The sequence below is a fragment of the Typopeltis vanoorti genome, chromosome 20 (assembly GCF_054136105.1).
Source record: "Typopeltis vanoorti isolate ZY-2024b chromosome 20, IOZ_Tvanoo_1.0, whole genome shotgun sequence".
NCBI classification, from domain to species: Eukaryota; Metazoa; Arthropoda; class Arachnida; order Uropygi; family Thelyphonidae; genus Typopeltis; species Typopeltis vanoorti.
In genome coordinates this window covers 53,940,976-53,957,107 of record NC_143568.1, presented here as the reverse complement: position 1 = coordinate 53,957,107, position 16,132 = coordinate 53,940,976, and the positions used below count along the sequence as shown (strand labels likewise).

Genomic DNA, 16,132 nt, shown 5'->3' with positions numbered 1-16,132 from the left:
CTAAAGTCCTGATGGTGCCCCTGGCGGGCTATATTGGTAGTTCTTGGCCTTTGGGCTGAAGTTCTTCTGATAAATGTTTCCCAAATTTGGGGCAGTCTCATGCATCCAAATTTGTTGAGGTTTGGCATGTTCCTAAGGGCTGAGGCTGATTCCATGAATAGTCTTTCATATTTGAACTTGCTGCGGTGTATTACTGTAGCTTTCTTCCATCTTATTCTGTGGCGAGTATCCAGAGCGTGGTCTGCAAGCCCAGAGTGGCTGTACTGGTGAAATCGGATGTAATCCTTGTGTTCTGAGATTCTGATATTTGTTGTCCTGCCTGTTTGGCCAAAATAGGACAATTTACAGCTGCAAGGGACCTGGTATACACCAGGTAGGTCTTTAGTGGAGCGGATAAGGGATGCCAATTTTCTACGTGGTCTGTAACAAGTGGTCAAGTCATGTTTTTTTAAGATTTTGTTGATGTTTTCCGAGGTGCCTCGGATGTAGGGAATGGTGATGGATTTAGAGTAATCTTTTTTTGTGAAGGGGAGGGGATAGTGGGTTGTGGATAACTGGGTTAAGTATTTTTTGGATTCTTCTGGGGGGGGGGGTAGCCATTGGCTGAGAAAGTGTCACAGATGTGATTTAGTTCAGTAGTTAGGGGCTTGATCATTTGAACAGATTATTTTTGCCCTGATGAATAGTGTCTTAATAACTCCATATTGTTGTGAGGGGGGGGTGATGGGATTGTTGGTGAATGTATCTGCCTGTATGGGTGGGTTTTCTATAAACTGAGAAAACCAAGGTTCCATCAGGTTGGCGGGTGACTAGCGTGTCTAGGAAGGGGAGGTTATTGTTTTCCTCTTTTTCCAGGGTGAACTTGATTCTAGGGTGTTGGTTGTTTAAGTGTGTTAGGAAGGAGAGGAGTGAATCCGGGCCATGTAGATAAATAGCAAACACATCATCAACGTAGCGAAGCCATATGGTAGGTTTTTGTGGGGCTGAGTTTAAGGCTTTCTCTTCAAAAGTCTCCATAAAGAAGTTGGCTAAGGGTGGGGAAAGTGGTGAACCCATGGCTGTCCCCTCTATCTGCTTGTAGAATTTTTCCTGCCAAACGAAATAGCCTGAGTTCATTGTAAACTGAAATAGGGCTGAGATATCGGGAGGAAATTTAGCTTGGATTAGCTCTAAGGTTTCTTTGAGGGGGACATTCGTGAATGGGGAGGAGACATCAAAATTGACCATTATGTCATTATGTTGGAGTGTAAGGTTTTCTATACTAGCTTTGAAGTGGGCTGAGTTTTTTATGTGTGATGGTGTGTTGCCAGTATAGTGTGAGAGCGCTTTGGCTAAATGCTTGGCTAGTTTGTAAGTGGGGAAATCAATGCCATCCACTATGGGACGTAATGGCACATTTTCTTTATGTATTTTTGGGAGCCCATATATGTGGGGGGGGGTCTAGGTCCCTTGTCCCTTGCAGCTGTAAATTGTCCTACTTTGGCCAAACAGGCAGGACAGCAAATATCAGAATCTCAGAACAAAAGGATTACATCCGATTTCACAAGTACAGCCACTCTGGGCTTGCAGACCACGCTCTGGATACTCACCACAGAATAAAATGGAAGAAAGCCACAGTAATACACCGCAGCAAGTTCAAATATGAAAGACTATTCATGGAATCAGCCTCAGCCCTTAGGAACATGTCAAATCTCAACAAATTTGGATGCATGAGACTGCCCCAAATTTGGGAAACATTTATCAGAAGAACTTCAGCCCAAAGGCCAAGAACTACCAATATAGCCCGCCAGGGGCACCATCAGGACTTTAGAAAAACATTAGCTTCCTAGCTTCGGTTCTCATTTGCTGTTATGTAGTACTTGTGTGCACTTGTCTTTGTATTAAGCTCCCAAGAAGATGGCAACGTGACGTTTGCCGAAATATCAGGAAGTATATATTAATGTTTATTTATTTTATATTTCTAGTGTACGCTGTCAATTCCTTAATTATTAGTTATCATGTTTAACCAGTGTATAAGCCTCTCAACAAGAATAAAGATAATCCTCCACTCTAGTGAATAATGACAAGGAGTTTTGAATTTCAGGCATTGGTTATGAAAGATCTTGAAACTTGGAATGACTATGCACTACAAGGTTTATCAAATGAAGAGAAATGTAGTGTGTACCGTCATTGGTTAATGTACTGTTATTACGGTTAATGAGAGATGGTCATTTATGAAGAAGAGGAAGAAAGCAAACCAATACCAAGTGCTGGGGTACTCCAGCATTGGATGGACAATCTGATGAGAGGAAACCATATACCACAACATATAATGAATGACCAGAATTGCAAGGTGGCAACCAATTTTGCAAAAGATAAAAAGCAAACCTGAGATAGCAATATAGTGAGAAGGTCGGTCTACGAAACACAATCAAATACTCTAAAAATATCAAGGAAATCCAAAACTTACCTGACGTGGATGGAGATGGCTAAGAGTTTCACTATGGATCAAGAATCCATATTGCAGGTCACTAATTAGCCAGGACTAGTGGGGGGGGGGGGGGGAAAAAACGACTGTTGATGAATTTTTGAGAGAAATGATGAAAACAACAGGACAAAAATTTGTTGGCTATTTACACCCTTTTGTAGAAAATATGCTAAATATAGCCTTACATTCACATTATAAGAAAGGAAAACCTGAAAAGACATAGGAGGGATGGAACAGATGGAAAACACAGTATTTCTGGATGCAGTCATGATCAGAAGATTGTTAGTATCCAAGATCTTTGGAATTATTTTGATTTATTTCTGATAAAAGAGGAGAAATGAGTCAGATAATTGCGGGAGGTAATCTGCCATGATTATCTCCATCTTTGGATATTACTACGATACCATCTTATGTGTGAAAAAAAGCTGGAGTCACATCCAACACTCTAGCAAGGGATGAAAATGTTCTACTGATGGTTGATGGTATTGCCAGAAGGAAAGTTTTTCACATTTTGCCCTTTCGATAAATCAGATTTTTTTTTCTACTGCAGCAAGCTGCAGCATGGGCTAAGTGCAAAGCTATGATTTAGTCTTAAGCCACTTGTCATATGCTTACATTTTTTATTGAACTGCCTTGGCACAGTTGCTGAAAAGCAAAAGACTGGATAGAAATTGTAATTTGTTTTGGGTGGAAAAGAGGATGAAGTTCTTCATTTCAATGAGGGCAGGTCTTTCAATTAGAAGAATGAAAACAGTAATCACAACATGGAAAGGCGAAGTAGAAATCAGAAGTCGTCCCATTTGGCACCATTATAATGCCAATATTATAAGGACAACAGAAGAGACTGCCCAGGTTAAGGATGTACCACAATAAAGGAAACTTGGACAATATTATGGTCTAAGTTATAGTGCATTTGAAATTAGAACTGATTAAGAAAAGGTCAAGAGTATTAGTGGGATGGCTAGAATTATAAAGACTAGAAAATAAAAAATACAGTACAGAAATCAGAGTAAATCAAAAGAGAAGTGGTTTTTGGCCATGGTTTTGTGATCTTGGTCCACATGTACTAGCAATAATATATATGTAATGTGAATGGAGACAAGCTGCCAGATAATTTTTAAAAAGTCTGGTCTAAAGAAAGAGAAAATGCTGCCTTTGGGGAAGGAAAAAATTAATAGAGGAGTTTAAAGGAATTAAAATGCTCAAACCAGCAAAAAAAATGTAACAGTAGTAGGCTTAAGTGTTGGTGGTTATTCATAATAGTGCTTCACAGTATAAACACCATCAGAGGAACAAAATAAAACTAAATAATTCATTTATTGATTGATATTTTGTGTATTTCAAACCAGCACCTCGGGGTACAAATTACAACTGTGGTAAAACAAGCAGCACCCAATTTGCTACAGAAACACATTAAAACACAAATTGTAAAAGGAACTAATATCTTATCAAATTCTTTATGAAAAGGAAATAACGTCTTTAATGTCCTATTGTATATATCTCTGTTAAAGAGATCTTTTTTTACATTCTGAATGTTAGTATTTACACAAGAGTTCAATTCCGATTGGTGCAATGACTTTTAACTATTTTGTTTAGAATCTGAAAAATCACTGACTCACGACCAATAAAAAACCTCTTCTTTGGAACTGATTTCCCCAATGAAATACAACCACCAGTTTTTCAAGAAACCCATCGATAGACAAGAGACAGAGAGAGAGAATCTATCATAAGCACCAGCTCTCTCTCTCTCACACACATAGCATTTGTGTAATAGGTTTTGTTATCATTGGTATGTAAAGTTGACATAAAAAATAAATTAAATTAATTTATTTTTTGAATCTTAAACTGCTCTCTGCAATCAGCCTAATTTAAATAAATATGGTTGCATTAAACTTCCCAAAATATGGGAAACACCAATACTTCAAGATCCAAGTTTACATCCTAGGCTGCCAACAGAGGGCAGCAAATCTAGTTAGGACTCTAGTCTTTCATCTATGTATTTCACTTAGTTTTGTGTTGACTTTATGTGTTACAAGTCTCATATTGTACCACTTTGACGATGTCTCAGTGACTGAGATGAAACATTGGAAGAATTAAATATTTTAAATCCTTTCTCAGTGCTGTTTCACCCCCCCTCTAACATGAGAATCATTTCAGATTCTTTTTAGAGTACTCCTTCCTTCAGTGAAACTTCAGTCTTGATAGACACAAAACATTTTGTCACCTTCACTGCCACTTTTAAACTACTTTAGATTTTCTTTAGATTGCCAACAGTCTCCAAGGATTTCAAGGTTTTCTTCTTATTTTTAAACTCTCTCTCTCTCTCTCTCTCTCATTTTTTGTAACTAAGATCCTAAATGAGTTCACATTTAGGATCTTAGTTATGTGCATTCTGGCAAAAAAAGTATGAGACCAAAAAAAAAAAAAAAAAAATGGCCAGTCCAGAAGTATTTAAATCATTTTATCAAATCATATCAAAAAACTGATCTGGATGAAATCAAAATTGAACCACACCTTGTGTACATCCTAAATCCTAAATTTTATTAAATTCTATCCAGGCATAGTAAATGAATGGCACTGTCATTTGAATGTTAATGAGTGCAAGGCTATGTACTGTATTGGTGGAAATGTGCTCTATTAGGCTGATGACATCCATTATCTATGGATGACTTACAGATCTTACAGAAACCTCAAATTCAGAGGGCATCTTATACATGTGGAAAAGATTGCATAGTGCACCGATGCTATAAATAAAGAGGATTTGGACATGTAACATTCAACGCCTCATGTTATAGTTACCCACATGTAGCCTTGTAAAAGTGGGTGGGTTTAAGATTCAGCATGAGAGATACATGTTACACACTGAGTGGGCAGGTCCTCCCAAGATCAATTTACTGTCCATATAGAAGTTAGTTAACAATAATCACAAAGTATAAAATTTCAACACTTTTTTTTAATGTGAATCCTACTTAAGGTGGAAAAATTTATGGTACATTGTTAGTATCAGGGATTGGATGAGATTAAGGATTAGATAATGCAGAAACTCAGCTCTAGGGATCATACATGGAACTTTTTTTTAAGCCACTTCAGGCTCCAATAAGTGGGATGATGTTGAGACAGGTTTTGCACCTTTATGTCCCTGCAAGTAACATCTGACTAATTTTCATACAAATTGCAATAAAATTCTTTCACTCAAAGTCCTAGAATACCTTGATGTCCCTGCAAATAACATAAATGTCTAAAAACTTGTCTAAAAGCAGACAGGAAAGATAAAATAATAAGTATTTAAACATCTTATAAAATGTGCCTATATGCTAAGTAATTTTGTTTATGCTAAGTAATTATTATAAATTTTCTGTAAAATTTAGCATAAGAAAAAAAAATGCATAGACTGACTACAATTAGTAGTAGTAAGCATGATCCCTATCCTAGTGAGACCTTTCTCAGAGGAAAACACCTACTACCTCTGCTTAAGGCTAATAAAGTACAAACAGCTTAAAAATGTCCAGATCTTTCTTTATAAAAGTCATGTTGTCAATAATGTAAAAAAAGAAGAGGAATATTTTTTTAGAAAATTGGATAATAGCAGGGGAAATTGCTAGTAGGCTCTAAGCAAGAATAAAACATATTTGAAATGAAAGTGTTCTTTTCTTCTATTACACTTATTTTTAATGCAAATCCTGTTCTTAATGCAAACTCTGCTCTAGAGATCAAACTTGGAACTCGCAATCTAAAGACATTCATAAATATCCATGACACAGAATATTACTATTATTACATGTAATCTCCAAAAGATTCAAAAGGCATTATCCACTCATTCAACCATACCACACTCTACACAAGACTACTTATGGTTTCTCAGCAAGTACCAACGATATCTTTTGGCTGGAAAGGTCTAGGTCCAAATCCCATCTGGTATGCAAAGCACCTTTATGAAAACTTTTCAACTAAAGGCAAATTGGCCAGTCTTATAGGAGCTGACAGGTTTATCTGTTTTTTTTCTTCAGCTATAATCAAAAACAACTCAACCATACTCCAGATACCTCTATGTTGTACCGTGGGTTATCTTCAGGCCCATGAATTGTACAATTAATGTTTTGTACATATTTTATGCTACTAATATATCCCTTTCCTTCCCCATTTATATTTATAAAAGTATCCTATCCAAATAATATTTTGTTACATCAACAAATCAATTCGAATCCTTTTTTTTTTCTTTTCATTTACTTTTTATTCCTAGGATTAGTTATCATAAAACCATAACTGCAAGTATAAATTTTATTTAGAGAAAAAAAAAGAGATGAGATGAAAATAATTTGATTATTAAAACAGATATATGTAAATTGGGCATTAACGTGTATGTGTCCTCATTACATAGTTAATTTCAAACGATTTTAAAAGCATACATATGAAACATAAGACAAATATCATCCATGTAATGAAAATTATCATGACCTACTTGTAGAACGTTCTCTTCAGCTCCATTGAATAGGAAAACGACGGGATGTTTTAATGGCTTATTGTGCTGGGTGAGGGAAATCAAGATTTCCAACATAATAGCACAATTCACTGCATCATCACTTGCTCCTATAGATAAAATATTTTTTCATTTAGTTTTAAAAGTGATAATTATTTAATACATTACTAATGTGTAAACTACAGTCACAATAGTAACATCCAATGATTTTATTACTAGTGTTTCTTCTTGAATATAACTCTCCCTTCATGTAGTTTGCTTGAACTACATAATCTCAAACATTTGCCTTATATCTCTTAAAATTTTGAAACAGACTAAGAAACAGGTTTAACCTCCTAAATATATGAAGAGCCAAAGGCTTCAATTCGGCGACATATAACTTGTTTAAGTTAAGGGATATTACATCCCATATTGTTTCTTAGTCGAATAAGAAACTCAAAATGTTTCATGCCGAATATAGAAATTATATAAAGTTCGGCGATTCCAAGCGTAAGCAAATACCTGGATAGCAGCAACTGACCCTTAAGGTAGGGCAAGCTGAGGTAACTCATAGCAAAGGTGGAGCAAGCTCTGATCATTATTCTTGATATTTACCCATAATGTGAACTTAGCTCCTAGGAGCTGTATTACTGTTCTACATTATGAGAATTAGTTTAATCCTTTATCCAAGTGTGAGCAAACAAAGTTTGCGCCTGAAGTATCTTCAGGACTAGGGTAAAGTGATACAACACCAGGGCAACTCTTTGCAAAGGTGGAGAAAGCTTCCAACACTCCTAACTCAGTATCTCCTATAATGCAAAACACATCTCCTTGCGGATATGTCTAATGTTATGCATTAAAGGAAGGGCCACTACCCAGACTAGTTTCGACCTTTATTGAGGTCTCTTCAGTGGGAGCCAGGCCCTAGTGGAAATACCAGGCAGAAGCATTAGCAGGTCATCTCTACCTATAGGAGTTGCCAAATGGTGTGCCACCCTTTTTTAATAAATTACTCTGGATTTAGAGAAATTTCTCTAAATCCAGAGCAGTTTAAATAAACCCTTTATTGAGGTGTCCTATGTGGGTGCTAGATCCAGGAAGATACTAAGTTTAAATTAATACAAAATTCACATATTTTTCATATACAAGTAATAAAATGATGTAGCACCATATTACTAAAATACTCTTGATCAGAGAGTTGTAGAAAGGTTTTTTCTACAACTAGTAAAGGATTAAAACGAGAGCATAATTTCTTGTCAAGTAAAATATACTTTGTAATGAAATGAATAACTTTCTACAACTGTCATTGACCAGATGGGTCTGGCTCCCACTGATCTGGTGTGGGTAGCAACCCTTTCCATAATACATAGCATTATGCATAGCATTATACATGTCTGCAAGGAGATGTGTTTTGCATTATGGGATACTAAGGCAAGTGATGTGAAGTCATACCACCTTTATCACAAGCTGTCCCAGTCCTGAAAATACTTCAGGTGCAAACTTTGTCTGCTTACACTTGGATAAAGGACTAAACCAAGTATATAATTTCTTGGTATCTTTAATTTATTAGAGATTGGGATGATGGGAAGTTGATACTGGCATCTACACGCAGAGTGAAATGTACCCAAACCGAATGCAGATGGTAAATAAGCAGAGATCAGGTCTTCCCAACAGTGTATCAAAATTGAACATGGGAAAATGTGGCAATCTTAGCGACTTTGATCGTGGATATATTATCTGCACACACAGATTGGTCATTTTACCACATAAGTGGCAAGAAAGTTAAGGTTTTTGACAGCAACAGTATCATGGGTCTACCGTGAATATATCATCAACTGATGTACCAGAGCCCGTTGATGGCATACTCATTGATGACCGAGGTTAACGTTATAGGGTCCAGGCATGTATAGGTGGCGCAAATCATATCCAGTTTCAATGTTGAAAGTGTGTGTTCCGAAGCCTGGTAGTCTCGGTTGCAAGCCTTTTGAAATGAGCGGCCTCTTCGTGGCATACCCTGGACACCTTTGGACGACTAACTGGCTCATTATGCTATTCCTCCCATCTTGGGCTAGCGCCCTGGGATGGGTTAGTTTCCTCACTTGCAATAATCAAGAAAATAGCAGGTCTGACTCTGATTGGTTATATCCAGGAAACCTGAAGACTGATTCCAACGTTCACGACTTGTTTGATGACATACCTGTCTCCCATCCCTTCAATGTTTCTAAATGCCATAGACGTGCCTGCAAGGATTGTAATCAAGTATTTTCTACTGGTACAAGTCATAAGTGTTCCAGCAGGTTGGCAGTTTCGGACGTTCATCATTTTATCAGCCCTGAATGTAACCGTGCCTTTACTTTCTGCTGTTGGACTTGGCGTGCATTGTTCTAAACATCCTGTTGATGTGAACGCTGCTATCTGCACTGAGCAGATTAAAGCATGCTGGAGTTCAGAGGAGGAGCGTATTCTTGCTGTCCATGAAGTTCATTTGGTAGTGGCAGGTGTTAGGAACTTAAATGAGGCTTTGACTGATGTGCTGCCTCATCATACTTTTCATGCTATTAAAAGTCATCGAAGACTAGCAGGCTACAAACAGCTTGTTAATGAGTTATAGAATTTTCTAGGAATGGCAGGATGGGTACTATCTCCATATCCCCCACCCTGCCTTCCGTTCCTACTCAACATCAAGTTGATTTTCAACAACCAGTTTTAGCAACAGAGGCTCTGATTTCCAACTTAGCATCAGCTTTAAACCATCAACCTTTAGCTGAATATAATCATACAACTCTTACAGACATTATTCATGCTCATCTTAATAGGCATGATATCACCAGTAAACTTCAGCATTATCTCCAATATATATTTTCAAAGCAGCAGCATTGGCCTCGACAACCAAGACATTCCCAACCTCAAAGTCTGCCTTCGTGTAGGCGATTAAGGAAGAGAGCTTATGCAGAAATGCAAACCTTACATAAGAAGAATCACGGGATGTGTGAAAAGACTATACATGGGACATCTTCACTTCCCTCCGAAGATCAGCACAAAGATTTGTGTAGTTTTGGAGTACTGTTTTCTCCATTCGACCACCGCATTTACCTGATCAAGCCAGCCTTGTGTGCTCAAGTCTGTCCCTGAATCAGCCATTTATTCTCCCGTATCGCATGAAGAAATCATATCAGCTTTACCTCCTAGTAATTCAGCTTCTGGCCCTGATGGCTTTCCAGTGTCACATTTAAGGGTTGGAACTCAAAATCTATATTTATCTCAAAGAAGGATACCACTAGTAGTGCTGCAGATTAGAGGCCTATTACAGTTTCACTTATTCTTCGACTTTATCATAAAGTGTTAATCAAGAGAGTGCAAAAGTATATCCAACATGACGTTCGGCAGAGAGCCTTTGTCCCTTCGGATGGCTGTGCTGAGACCATCTATATTCTTTCCACCCTCCTTTCCGATTCCTGCTGACATCTTAACCCTTGTTTATGGATTCCCCGGACCTTCAGAAAGCCTTTGACAGTGTTTCTCATCCTGCTATTTTAAGAGCGCTATCTATTGTAGGCTGTCCAGCTTCTTTTCTTTCGTGTTCTAGAGTTATACTTTAATAATTCTCTTACTATTAATATTGGGGCCTCAGCAACTTCTATTCCTGCAGTTTGGGGTGTTCGCGAAGGTGACCCTTTATTCCTCTAATTTCTAAGAAATTAGAAATATCCACTTCTCAAATTTGCAGAGATGCATTTCATTGTCCTATTATCCAGGAAAGCCTTCGGCATACTATAGGGTGGAAAGTATCAAGATCAACTGATAGAAACAGCAGAGCATAAGAAATGGGCTATTCAGCTATATAACTCTGCTGATGGTGCATCACTTTATGGATCTAATCTAGTGCCTCCACAGCATCGATGGGTACGGGAAGGTACTAGACTCCAACCTGTTATGAATTTATTGACTTAATCAGGGCTAGGATTAATACCCTGCCCACGAGGGCTGCCCTACAACTTATGTCACCTCTACGGCCATAGGTTGTATGGGAGGGCCTGAACTCATGGTATTCGGGTGAAGCAGCATGATGCCGTGGTCTTCATATTAAATAACCAGTTGAAAAACAAAGGTTGGAAGACTGCAGCTGAACTGCACTATAGGACTACAACTGGTATTAGAAAGTCCAATTTAATTGCAAAGAAGGGTGGAAAGTTTGGGTTATTGATGCAAAGATAGTGGGTACTGGGAGCACACTTGTTGTCAGTCATAGGAACAAGGTCTCATATTATGGGCAGAATATAGATCTTGCTTGACAGATTGAAGAGGAATTTGGGGCAGCTCCTCATTTCACTAGTACTACCATCTCCCTTTGTGGTGTATGATGCAACGAGAGTTGCAAAGACTTGACTTCTATAGGCATTACTTCAGCAGACATTAAAATTAAGTCGCTTAGAGCTTTGCAGGGCACAATGGTGGCTTGGTGTCGTCACCAACAAATGACTTCTAGAATACCTCTTACTGGTGTGGGATAGATCTTGATGTATTTTGGCTTTAGCCTTTCTGGACTATTGGGGCAAAGGCATCAGCCTTTCCTCTGATAGACCATAGTATGTAGCATTGCATTGCATTTCAGTACAAAGCTTTTTAAAAGTAAAATAAAATGTTAGAGGTAGAAGCAGCATCAGCAAGCAAGCAGTATCCTGCATGCTATGGGCTACAGGAGCCAATGCCCTAATTGTGTACCACTGTTAACAGCTTGTCATTGGGCATTGTGCCTTGCATGGTGTTAGAACCATCAAAACTAGACCTCTGCAGAGTGGAGCAGAGAGTCGTGTAGTCATATGAATCTTGTTATCAGTTGTACTGAGCTGACAGGAGGGTGCAGGTGTAGCATTCACAGCATGCCATGTCAGCTCTGTTCAAGGTGGTGGAGGCTCTCTGATGGTTTGGAGAGCCTTTTCATGTAACACATTAGGTCCCTTAGTGGATCTGGAGAGGTCCTTAAATACTGTGAGCTACCAGAATATGCTGGCTGATCACCTACACACTTTCATGGCCTTTGTACATCCTGCAGCTGATGATCTCTTTCAGCAGGACAATGTGCCGCTCCACAACAACCCAGACATGGCTTGAGGAACACTCATCTGAGTTTTGGACCATCCAGTGGTCTATGAATCTCTCTGGGATGCTGTAGAGCGAGACTTCAGATCCATGTATCCTGGACCAACATTTAAGGCACAGTTCTGAACAATGCTACAACAGGAATGCCTAGAGTTACCTCCAGAACTCTCCAGCATACATCCAAAAGGAAGTGTGCTTTTCATTATGGAACACAGATAACGTTGAATGCTATTGCCACTACTGACTAATGACATAAATAGGCAATGTGTCTAAATTGCTACACACAGACTACTGGTTATATATTATATATAACAGTCCATCTGCATTATATAATCATTTGAACAGTTCTTTCCTCAATAACTTATCACACAAACACACTTTTTTTCTTTCTCCTAGGAAGATTTCAGAATCCAAACTTGTTTTTCCACAAGTTTCTCTTCAACAATTTTCTACCCATCTTCTCTAAAGAAGAAGTATTCTTCTTCTTCTTTAGCTTGTTGAACCTCTAAGGTTCTTTGCTACATGTACCAACTTATTCTAATCCTTTCTGTCTTGAGCTTTTTCATTCCATTTCTTTCTCATCTAAGCTAAGTCTTTTTTGACATTATCCTCCCAACACATCCATGGTCTACCTCTAGCTCGCTTTCCATCAGGCTTCATCTTAGATGCTTGTTTAGCCATTCTCTTAAAATGTCTAAGCCATCTCAATCTGCATTCTCTAATCTCATTAACCAGAAATAGGGATCTATAGGTCATATAGCTCTTGATTATGTCTTCTTCATTTAACTGCTGTGTTATATCTTACAGGTCCATCAGCTATTATGAGAATGTTATTTTCAAAGAACTGCAATGCTTTTACATCTTGGTATGTTTTTCTAAATACAATACGATACAATAACATATAATAACAATCTTGATATGTTATTCTAACAGGAAATGCAGGTAAAAAAGATTATGGAAGAGATATAAGGAGAGGGGTGGAAAGCAGATGTATGAATATAAGACTCAGCCAAGGAGAGTGACTAGTATGGTAAGGAAGGCAAAATTGGAATTTGAAAAGAGATTGGCCCTGAGATCCAAAGAAAATGCTAAAGAATTTTTTTAGTTATGGGAAATTATTGTGGAAGAACGGCATTGTTGCATAAAAATGGACATAGAATGATTGAAGCAAAGGACATAGTGGAGTTGTTCAATGAACACTTTATTGAGATATTTCATCCTGGAATAGGCTCTAATACTAAAGGGATAAAGCAGGTTTGAGGTTTAGAAATGCAAGAGGAGAGTGTTTTAAATACTGAATACTCTGGATGTCAATAAAGCAGTGGAACTTGATGGAATTTCATCACGGGTTTTGAGAAAATGTGCTAAAGAACTGACAGCTCTGTTAACCTGGTTTTTCAATGAAAGCGTGGCCAAAGTGGCAAAGATGATTGCCTTAATAATAAAGTGATGCAATTTTTTGGATTACATAAACACATTTGACACGGTGCCACACGATAAGCTGATATTTAAGTTGCAGCACATGGGTTTAGATGCCAGGTAAGTGAACTAAATTCTGAATTGGCTATCTGATAGGTATCAGAGAGTTGTGTATGGAGGAGCAATATCAAGGAGGCAAAAGGTTACAAGTGGGATACACAGGGGGCTCACAGTACTGAGATCTGTATTGTTTAACCTTTATATCAATGACATTGTCAATGGATTGCAATGGGATATTCAGTTGTTTGCAGAGGATGTGAAGCTGGGAAGGGTTATTAGTAATAATGAAGCCTTGCAAGAGGATTTGAGTAAACAGGAGAGATGGGCAAATGAATGAGGAAATGTCAGTTTAATGCAGCTAAATGTAACGTCTTGAAGAGACATGAGAATGAAATGTCTTGAAGTTTGGGACATCGATGGGGGGCTGCATACTCTGTTGGAGGAACTATATACTGGAGGCAAGGGATCTGGGGTGATGATTGATAGAAACCTGAAATTCAGGGAACATATTGCAAAGGAGGTGGCAAAAGTAACCCACAGGATTGCTGCAATACTGAGAAAGACACTACTGAGATAAAAGAGTTGTCATTCCATTGCATAAAGCCCTGATCAGACCACACTTCAACTATTGTTCTCAAATTTGGTCCCCAGGATTTGAAAGGATAAATTAACTTTGGAAAGGGTGCAGAGGCAGATAAAAAAAAGATGGTATCAGGACTGTACAATCTTAGTTATGAAGACAGGCTGAGGGAATGAGGACTGAATAGTTGGTACACAGAAGGAGGAGAGGTAATATGACTAAGACTTTTAAACTGTTGAGAGGTAGTTAGAAGGTTGATGCTAGGGAGTTCTTTCGCTTTGCGAAACGGGAAAAGGAGCAAGGACAAGGCGCCACACCTGGAAGTTACAAAAGGAGGCTGTGAGCAAGAAGGTGAGGAGTGGTTTCTTTGCATGAAGGGTGCATTGCCTGATAGAGTGATGAGAGCACAAATGGTCAAGGAGTGGTATGATAGACTTTGTGTTTACTAGGATGGGCCTCCCACAATGAGTCTTTTGACTCTGTGGAAGCCTGAATCATAATCATAATAACAGATTCTCCAGGTTTCTGCTCCAGATAAAACAATAGGTCTAATCACTGTCTAGTATTTCTGTTTTTATTCTGCTTGATAGAATTTTGGACAACTGTAGATGATATAGTGAACGATAAGATCTGGAGGCATGCATTCTAAGTTTTATTTCTTAACTAATTTTATTATCTCAAGTAATCAATGTTCCAATATATCTGAAGGTAGCAGTATTTTTAAATTTCAGGTTATCAATGGTAAACTGGTAATTTTCACCTTCATTGTGAATTCTGCATAGATTTCAATATTCAGTTTTATTCTGGTTGATTTGTAATCCTAGTTTTTCAGCAACAGCTTAGAATTTTCTGAATATTGTTCTAATGTCTTCAGTATTTTCCCCAACAAGGCATATATCATCTGCATATCCAAATATTACTATTCTGTTTATGTTATCTTTTACAATTTCTCAAATACATTTTTCTAATGCTAAATTAAAAGGATGGGCAAAAGGGATCTTCTTGCTTCAATCCTATCTTTATGAACAGCATAATAGCCAGAATGTGTCAGAAGAGAGGATTGGAATATTGAATGCTTGGAGGGCATTTGAGGACAGAAAGGAACTGTATGCGAGAGAGTGCTTGCATATGAATGAGGAAGGACACAAGTATCTGGAGAGATTGCTGTTTTCTGAACGAATTGATGTGTCAATGCAGGGAGACTAGAATTAATTCCAAGGGTGGATGGTAGCAGAGGTGGCCTCTTGTGGGAATGGGTGCTTGGGAGGAAGGGGGACGACATCAGGTAACACTGAGTCCAGTGTGGTCTGGAGGGGATAATGAAGGGTACAGAAGAAGTGACATTTTTATGCATTATACTAATACCAGGAGTATCTGGAATAAAGGAGATAAATCGGTGGTGCTGATAGCATCAGCCTGGCTAAAGATTATTGGGATCTCTAAGATGTGGTTGATGGAAGATGATATAATAACAGGAATAGAAGTAGCAGGGTACAGCATTTTTTGGCAGGATAGGAAGGGAAAACCAAGTGGTGGAGTACTGCTTATGATAAGTGATGACTTATGTCCCTCTCTGATAGTGACAAATGTCTTAGGCAACATGTAATAGAGGGAACAAGAGGTTCAAGAGTTTTGGATTTGGTCATAGCATCAAAAGAGCTGATAACTGAGATGATATCTCTCTCCCCTCCCCCCAGTTGGAGAGAGTGACCATGTGGTTTTGATTTGGAAGATGAATAGACATGCAGAAGTATCAAAGAAAAGGGAATGTATGTGGAATTATAAGGCGGGTGATTATAATAGTCTTAGATATCAACATGGGACAGTTCCATGGAGGAAGGAATTGGAAGGGCGAGATATCATTAGTGCTTGGGAAATTGTGAAGGAATATTTGTTATATATTTTTGAAATATATGTGTTCTCTTCTTCGCTCGTGGAAAACAGCAATAGTAAGCTGTATTCCATGAGTGAAGAAGAGAACACAATTTGGTGTAAAGTGGATAACAAACAATATCAAACAGGAGCTGCATGTGAAAAAGAGGCTATGGAA

General features: G+C 38.1%; 1 protein-coding gene across 1 annotated transcript in view; it reads right to left on the bottom strand.

The window, feature by feature from the left end:
* Positions 1 to 16,132, bottom strand: part of LOC150095443 (endoplasmic reticulum metallopeptidase 1-like) — a 331,828-nt gene that overhangs the window by 308,895 nt on the left and 6,801 nt on the right. The window contains exon 2 of the mRNA XM_090410677.1: positions 6,927 to 7,054. Coding sequence (XP_090266803.1) covers positions 6,927 to 7,054 — 128 coding nt within the window. The remainder of the gene's footprint in view (positions 1 to 6,926; positions 7,055 to 16,132) is intronic.